This window comes from Apiospora aurea (genome assembly GCF_038362705.1).
Source record: "Apiospora aurea strain CBS 24483 chromosome Unknown utg000007l_segment0_segment0, whole genome shotgun sequence".
Taxonomy (NCBI): Eukaryota; Fungi; Ascomycota; class Sordariomycetes; order Amphisphaeriales; family Apiosporaceae; genus Apiospora; species Apiospora aurea.
In genome coordinates, this window is record NW_027117394.1 from 931,756 (window position 1) to 940,762 (window position 9,007).

Consider the following 9,007-nt stretch of genomic DNA (forward strand, 5'->3'; position numbering starts at 1 on the left):
GCGATCGAGCGGAATCGACAGATCTGCTTGGCATCGAAGAATAAGCTCGGTCACATCCGACAAAAGTCTGGTATAGGTACTATGCAAGTCGCCGTGGAAACGAAAGGCGCTTGCGGAACTGAACCGGCACCGGGGTCGGTTCCTAACCGAGATGCTGCGCCCATGCCGGAAGCCGCAAATGGATAAAAGGGGTTATAGTAACGAAGACCTTGAACATGGTACACTGACGACCGGAAAGCAAGGTATGGGGATGGAGAGAGAGAGAGTGGTGTGTGATGGAGGGCAAGTGACGACCGTGCAGGTAACGCGGTCGTATCTCATATGCCGAAGCAAATTGGCGTTACCGTGTGGCTGGTCCATGGCCTGTTCCAACGGGTGGGAGTCCCATTTAGCCTTAAAACAGCCATCAGGCTTATCTTAAAACAGCCATCAGGCTTATCTTAAAACAGCCATCAGGCTTATTACGATTTGCAGCCACTCAATACCACCCTGCTACGTCTGCCGTCAGCCCAATGAGAAGGAGCCACTCCGCATTCCTTTACCTCCAAATTCTTCAACGGCTTCCCCACGATGAAACAGTTGCGAGCTAGGACACACCTACATCTAGCGATGCGGCCACTGGCATATTCTGCACCTTGTTTCCCGTGGGTAATTATGAGGCTGTCAGCAGACCCCGTTTCGCCATCCACTTCAGGTCCTACGACGGTTAATGCGACTCTGACAAGGTACAATTGCTCGAATGTGACTAGATTCCAACTCCGCATTCCGTGCGACGGGGCGGCTTCCATCATATGCAGACCTCGTGAAGAAGCTGCTCACGGGGTATGCTAGCACCCGATCCCTGCAATCGCGTAAGATTCATGTATCTGATGGAAGAATTCACATTCCTTCTCTCGATCTTCGGGATATCGTGTTGCATCGTTTCGATTTGATGGCAACCGGCGCCAAGGTCGAAAACCACCAGGCCCTCTTCCCTAAGCAAGCATGGACATCATTGTTCATGTGGTTTCGACCCTTAACCGCCTAGGACGGACAAGACAAGCGAGCCTGGGTTTGGTCACGGCTGTTGTGCAGAGCTGTCCAGTAAAGATCTCGCTATCGGATTAGTAAATTGCTACTACTGCCAATGGCAGAATGCGCCTATATTGCTCTCCCTTGCGGTAAATCATGGGCCAACCAATCGGTACATCGCCCCTCGGGGTGCGCTTCTTCAAGTCTCGGCAGATGCGGTTGACCTTTTTCCCACATGCCACTTCGACCTGCAAGTCCGCTCGATGTTCCAACGAGCAATTTGTTCTGTAGATTGCCCACCACCCAGTAAAGATGTGCACACGTCCATTTCCGGTGGGATCTCAAGGTATTGGCGCTCCCCTTTTCTGCCGGATGAGATCAAAGCACCTTACCAGGGTGCGCTGTTTGGGCATCCTTGCCCGGGGTCCTTCCTCGTAGACTCGTTTGACCCAGAGATCCTTTCAACTACATTCTCCTGTCACGAACCCCGCCTTCGCTATACCCCTGACGAGCTCACCATCTACCAAGCGAAGGGCTTGATCCATCCCTGACTTGCGACGAAGCCGACACGGAAAAGGGAATATCCCAAGAAAGGAGAAGAGGCGAGCTGCAGGAAGAGCAAACATCACAAAAGTCGCGGATTGGACGACATGGCTTGGCCTTGTAAAGGTTTCTAATCATCGCTTGCCGAAAAGAGTCACATATCCCGTCGTTTGTCACGACTTCTTCTACTGTGGGCTCGACTGCTTACACTCCTTATACTTATACACATGCTGTCTCGCTCTGCAAATGCTGGAATCTATCTGACTTAAATCGGACGCCAGCCTTCGATCTGGATACTGAACACGACTGCTGCCCGCTAGATATCGAAGGTCCAGAGGGGGCCCCGTTACGATGAAGATCAACACGAGACAGGTCCCACCGACACTCCCTCCGGGACCCTCCCCGACGGCAGGCGACTCCAATACCGACATAATCCTCTCGGTCTCGGGCCTGATGATGGGGCTCTCCTTTGGCATAGTCGGGCTGCGGATATGGGTCCGGCAGTTCATGATCAAGACCCTCGGCGTCGACGATGTGGTGATGATGGCGGCTCTGGTAAGTTCTCGGACATGGGGTCCCCCGAGCCCTCCCCCGTCGAGTCATCATCGGACCGGCTGCTGACTGGTCTCGGGTGGTGATGAAAACAGATAGCCGCCATAGGCTCCATGGTCTGCTTCGTCGGCGAGTGCGAGACGGGCGCCGGCAGGCACTTTTCGGACCTCGATATGACCCTGTTTCCGGCCTTTCTCCGGTGGCAGTACGTCCACGGGATCCTCTTGGTGGTCGGTATCAGTTTGGTGAAAATTTCCATCGGGTTCTTCCTGCTGCGCCTCATCCAGAATAAGTGGTATCGCCGGGCCGTCATCTTCACACAAGGTAGGTTCGACTCCACCAGCATGCCCCCGAGAACCGATTGTATGGTGGTGATGTTGAGAGCAATACCATACAATGCATTGGTTAGCTAAATCACCCTCGAAACTAGTCTTCATCGCGCTGTTCACCATATCCTGCGTGTGCACCCTGATACTCCAGTGCGTCCCTCCTGACGCCACGTTCGCGCTGGTACGGCCGCCGACGGCGAAGTGTTTTGACCAAGCCACTTTTACCAACATCGGAATATTCAATGGAGGTAAGTAGATGATCTATCTCAGAGCTACCAGGGCTTCGGAGGACCATGCTAACCCATTGCAGCGGTGAACATCATGACGGATGCCGTTTTTGTGTTGCTCCCCATCCCCATGATCTTGAAGCTGCAAGTCAACAATCGGACAAAGGCGACTTTGATAGTCGCCCTGAGCCTCGGTATCTTGTGAGTATGCAAGTACGATCTTATTCCGAGCGTGACTAGCTTACATGAGAACCAGTGCGTGCATCGCCGCCATCGTCCGGGTATATCTGGGCGCCCACATCTTCGGGAACGCGGACTTCACCTGGTGAGGTTCAATCCCGAATAATAGCAGTTTGCTCGTTGCTAACTCAGCCATACTTGATAGGTCAAATGCCTTTTTCCTATGGAATACGTAAGTAACATTATCTCACGGTTCCTGGAGTGCATATATCTAACTCCCATTGTTCCCACCCACTTTTAGCGCCGAACTCCACGCCGGCATCCTCGCGGCCTCCCCTCCCGACCCTCCGCCCCCTCTTCAAGAGCCTCCTCGAGACCACCTCGCGCCACATGCGCTCGCACGGCTACACGTACGGCTCGCGGTACGGCCCCGGCGGCCGCAAGAGCGGCAGCGCCGCGTTGGGCCTCGGCAGCAGCAGCACGGGCGGCATCACGAGGAGCGGGACCCTGCGGAGCGTCGGGTATCGGCGGCACAGCAACCCTACGGACGACCTCTACGCTCTCAATATGATGGACAGTTTGGGCGGTCGACATAGTAACAACAAGTCTTCTGATACCCATGTGCTGGGAATGGGATTGGGGGTGGGGATGGGGTACAATGCGCGCATCACGAGCCACGATGCGTCGACGACGCTGGGCGGTGGGGATAGTTCCGAGGAGTGCATTTTGCCGCCGCCGCCGCCGGGTGCTATTACGAAGCGCACGGAGGTTGTTATACAGGAGTCTTGAGGGGCCACTTCAGGGAAGGGCCGGAGTGTACATGGTTGGATTCAAGATTTTAGAACAAGCGAGGTTGGGGAATTCTGGTGTACAAATCATGTTTTGACATTTATATAGTTACCAATACTCTGTTGATGAACTACCGAAAGAGCCTTGAAGGAATTCGTACTTATGCATTAAGTCACGGTGATAAACTCGCTCGGCTGAGTACAGCGACATCAAAACTAAGAAACCACAACACTACTGTATCCAGCGTCTCCTCTTCAAACAGGATCAAGGCACACCCCAAGTCGACCCCAGCATCGGCCCAGCATCCTTCGCGTTCCGCGAAGACTGCATCGGCCTGAAAATCCCGCTCCCCTCCTTGTCGTTATTCCGAATATAAAACGCCGTATCCGCCTCGGGATCGAGCTCCGTCTGCGAGAACCCGTTGCCCAAGTACGCAAACCGGTTCGCGCCCTGGCGGTACGCGACCTCGTAGTCGTCGTAGCGCGGCTCCGAGAGCGCCTCCATGTAGTGCGGCACCGACCCGGGCCAGAGCGCGGTCACGCGCCCCGTCGCGCGGCTGCGGTACCAGGACTCGCACTCGGACCAGATGGCGCGCGAGTCCATGAAGGCGTCCTTGTGCTGCATGAAGTCGGCGACGGCGTGGCGCTTGGGCTCGAAGGACGCCAGGCCGGGGCCTTGCTTTTGCCACCGGTTCAGGAAGTGGGCCATGTACTCGCCCTCGAGCTCGATCAGGATGATGATGGGCCCGTTGCCGATCGGGCAGTTGGGGCCCAGGAACATGAAGTAGTTGGGGTAGCCGTGCGCGGCGACGCTCAGGTAGGTCTCGGGGCCGCGGCCGCGGCCGCCTTCTTCCGGCGGCGTCGTCGTCGTCGTGGTTGACCCGTTTCCGTTGGTTGTTGTGGCTTTCGGTTTCGTGAGCGCAGTCTCGGACCAGTCTTCGGCCATGGAGCGTCCACCCCTGCCGAGCAGTGGGAAGCGGGGCTGGAAGGTTGTGTCGAAGCCAGTGGCGCAGATGAGGACGTCGAGTGGCCACTCCTTCCCGTCCGCGGTCACGCAGCCTTTGGGGGTCATGCGCGTTACTCCGCCGCCCTGGGCCACAGTCACGTTCGGTTTCGTCAGGCTTTCCAAGTAGCCGACTCCGGGCTGTTTTTGATATGGATGAAGTAAGTAAGTCAACATGATCCATAGGCAGTTAGTTAATGCGGGACATTAAAAAAAAGCTCACCGTCAGCCTCCTGCACCCGAACGGGAAGTCCGGGATCAACTTCGCGAGCTCGAGGTCGAGATCGTCGGAGCCGGTCGTGAGCTTCTCCTGCATGGCTTCCCTCATGGCGTCCGTTATCTTGGTCTGGGCGACGGAGCCCCCGGACGAAGACGGGGAAGACGGCCGTGATGGCACGTTCGGTCTCCTTGCGCAGTTTGAGATGGACCTCCGGGTCGTCGCGGAATTCTCGTTGCTCTTCCGGGGTGTACTTATGGTGGCCCATTCCCTGTTGCGGGACGACGTAGGTGGGCTGGCGGATGAAAGTCGTGACATGGTCCGCAGCTCTGTTCATGGGGTGCCAAGTAAGCAGGTGACGCAGGCGTAGGTGTATTAATATTGCTAGATTTGGGGGACTCACGCATGTATCTGGGGGAGTATCTGGATTGCAGAGGATCTGTAAAAGGGGTGGTCAGCGAGCGACAATCGACCAAAAAGAAGTAGAAACCCAGAGAATAGACACGAACCCATTGCCAATTAGTCCGACTCTCTTCCCCTTAAGTTCAACACTCTCATCCCAAGCAGCACTGTGTATCTTCGGCCCCTTGAACGAATCCAAGCCGGCGATATCGGGCCACTTCCACTTGTTCAAGATCCCCGACGCGTTGATGAGGAAGTCAGCGCGGCGACGCGTCGTGTGGCCGCCGCCGCCCTCCCGGACATCCACGATCCACTCGTTGGCGTCCTCGTCCCATTGGGCGCCCACGACCTCGTGGCCAAAGGAGATGTACTGGCGCAGGTCGTACTTGCCCGCGAAGTCGGAGAAGTACCGGAAGATCTCGGGCGAGCCGGCGTAGTTGGAAGACCAGTCCCACTTGGGTTCGAAGGAGTAGGTATAGTTGTGCCTGGAGAGATGATTTGTCAGAAGAACATAATGCCTCGATGTTATATGACGAGAATGGACTCACGCCGGAGCATCACAGGCACCTGGACCACCTTCGCGTTAGTCTCATTGCTTCCGATGTGAGCATCGTGATGACCACTTACAGCCCGGGTAGCGATTCTCGAACCAGGTACCCCCAATGTCCGGGTTCTTCTCAAAGATATCTAGAGTGAAGTCGGTGAAGTCTTTTCTCAGCTTATAGGCAAGGTATAGCCCCGAAGCCCCGGCGCCTATACATATAACTCTCAGATGCCGATTGGCATGGATCGGTATATCGCTGCACTGATAGGTATCTTGGCCGTTGGTACGGTTGGCACCATTAGTAGTATCCCGAGAACCCATATTTGGCTATAGGAAGGAGAGGGAGGTGAGTTGATATATGGAAGTAGTCATATGAAGAAAAATGCGTATTTATGATATACCGATGAGGTGGCCTAGCTCGATTTTCACGAACTGATACTTGAGCAGACACAACGAAGACCTAGGACGGATCAGTGGGCAGGAGTCGTCTTCCTATTATTCAAACCCACTGAATGGGTACAGAGTAAAATGACTATAACAGCGGCAGCATATGGCCGCACGTCCCCGCATCGAATACCCGTTATACGGGATACGGCATCCGCATGCCACCAAACAACGCCTACATGACGCCACTTGGTGATACCCTTTGCACGAGAAGGCATCGGCTGTGTGCGGGTGGGTGAAAAGGTGACTGCACCCCGACGATCAGATCACAGGTTGTGCGATCCCTAGCAGGCAACTGCAACGACTGGACCCGGTTTCGGTTGTATGTATGTCTCTGTCGTGGCATAACCAATGGCAAACCCCTTTGCCGAAGTAGCTCTGTCCCGTATGGCCATCATGGGTCCGGTTACTGGTGGGTAGGTCTCGGTGTCGACTGAAACATGCATTGCATTTGTCGAGCATGGTCGTGCAGGTAGCCCTATAACCCATCAACACGAGTCATGTTACCTGGACGGGGTTCGCTATAGGGGATCCCAGAACGGTGTTGACGCTGCTCGAGAACTTTCGCTGTTCCCAAGCCGAGGCAATGCCAGTTGCCTCCCCACAACTACTGCATATCCATGACGAAATAGCAGCGTCCCCTGCATTGGCATCGGCTGATTCACACTCCCAGCATCCAATGACTGCGATGCCGATTCACTAGCTCTCCTATGGTCTCGCTGTGAATTGCCCGTTAGGGTGGTGATTTGCTTGTAGGAGTGGAGGGGCCTTTGGTGGAAAGCTGGGAAGGTCCCTCGTTATATTAACCGTGCGCACCCCTCACTGTAACACACCCCCTACTGTAATAACCTAATCGGCTCTTTTAATGTAGAATCGGTTTATTATTACCATACTTTATTAATTATTTAAATAATAATAACGTAGTATATTTAATTAATTAAAATTAAAATGTATATAACGTGGTTTATTATTACGCGGCGTATATTACTTAGCGACGCACTTTAATTTAATTCTAATATAATTAAACTTTAACGCGTAATACTTTTATAACTATAATACTTTATTAATTCTAAAAAGATCGGATAGTTTTAATAATTTAAGGGATACGAAACGGACCGAATTAAATAAATTAAAAAGTAGTAATAAAAGCTTATAATATACTTAAATTAATTTTACGCTATTAAATTTACGGTTAAACTTTAAAACGCGAAATTCGACCGAAACGACGTAAAATAAATCCAATTAAAAAAAAGGTATTTTATAAATATATAATTAATTTAAATATTTAAGGAATACCTCCCAATTTTACTAATATAAAAAATATAGCTAATCTTTTTACCGCGTTACGCGGCGGCGACCGCGTTAATAAATACTAGGTTAAACGTTTTATTAACCGTAACCCGGACTTAAAAACTAAAATAAATCGTTAATACGATTATTAAAAAGCTTTTTACGAGGATTTTAAAATTATTTCTACTTAGTTTACGTTAATCGTAAATATAAAAGCGAAATACGGGATTATTAACGAAAACATTTAAAATTTCGACGAAACCGGTTTTATAATAAATACAATCGGGTTAATACTCGTTATAATACGCGTCGAGCGGCGTAAAAAAAGTAAAATCGGTTTAGTTTAATAATCGGGAATAAATAACGGCGATTAAATATATTAATTCGTAAAATTAATATATTCCGCCGTTTTTAATCGTTAAAAATTAATATTACCTCGTAAATTAATTCCGCGAAACCGATTTATTAAGCGATTAAGTAATTAAACCGATTTTTAATAATTAAATTAATAATAAAATAAACTTAAACTAAATTAAATATTTCGATAAATATATTAAAGCGTAAACGAAAAGTTTTTACCGTTTCTTAATTATTAATAATTACGAAAATAATATTTCGGCCGAATTCGAAATATATTATTAAAATAATAATATTATTATATTTAATATATTTCTTTATTTATTTTATTTATTCTAATTATTCGATATAATACTTTATTCGGTTTTAAAGCGTATTTATTTAAGAAAAATCGAGTTATTTATTAAGGCTTTAATAAATTATATTATAAACTTCGTGTTTTTTATTATTTTTAAAGCTATATATTTCGCTATTTTTACGGGAAGCAATATTAAATCCGGATTTAACGTTTTCAATTTAGTCTTTTATAGTTTTAATAAAGTAATTAATAAATTAAATATATATTTTCGTATACTTATACTTTTTTATTACGTTTAAACTTTTTCGGTAATTTTAACTTTAAAGCGTTTTTTAATTTTTAATAAACGAAAAAACATTCTATTTTTATTAAAAATGAAATTTTTAATTATTAAAAAAGCTTTTTAACGTTACTTTATAATGTTATAAATAAATTAATTAAGTATATAAAAAATTAACGTATAATATTATTATTTTATATAAAAGGGTAACGTGGTTTACCACTAAGCGACGTATATCACTTAGCGACGCACTTTTTCCACTTCTCGACCTTTTTATATAAATTAATTTAATTATAACGTTTAAATTTAATGAAAATTACTCGTTATTTAATTCCTTGCTTAATTTTATATCTTTTTTATATATTCGCGTATTATAACTTATTTCGTTATAAATATTATAGCGTTTTTTATCGATCGCCCTCCGTTTTAACGAACCCTTATTTTTATTATTATCGAGCGTTAAACGCTTCCCTTTTACCTTTTCGTTTTATAGCTATTAAAATTCTTTAATAATAAAAGCCTTTTTAAACTAAACTCGTAAC

The 9,007-nt window shown here is 48.2% G+C and overlaps 2 protein-coding genes across 2 annotated transcripts; one reads left to right on the forward strand and one right to left on the reverse strand.

Annotated features, from left to right (window-relative positions):
- Nucleotides 1–1,905: 1,905 nt before the first annotated feature.
- PG986_010583 (uncharacterized protein) lies at nt 1,906–3,631 on the forward strand (the record flags this gene model as incomplete). The annotated part of the gene is made up of 5 exons (XM_066846805.1): nt 1,906–2,109; nt 2,202–2,430; nt 2,537–2,683; nt 2,746–2,856; nt 3,144–3,631. 5 exons carry the CDS (start codon nt 1,906–1,908, stop codon nt 3,629–3,631), a joined length of 1,179 nt encoding a protein of 392 aa, XP_066696296.1.
- A 264-nt stretch (nt 3,632–3,895) lies between these two features.
- On the reverse strand, nt 3,896–6,117 carry PG986_010584 (cyclohexanone monooxygenase; the record flags this gene model as incomplete). The annotated part of the gene is made up of 6 exons (XM_066846806.1): nt 3,896–4,774; nt 4,857–4,979; nt 5,002–5,289; nt 5,341–5,737; nt 5,801–5,819; nt 5,880–6,117. 6 exons carry the CDS (start codon nt 6,115–6,117, stop codon nt 3,896–3,898), a joined length of 1,944 nt encoding a protein of 647 aa, XP_066696297.1.
- Nucleotides 6,118–9,007: the final 2,890 nt, after the last annotated feature.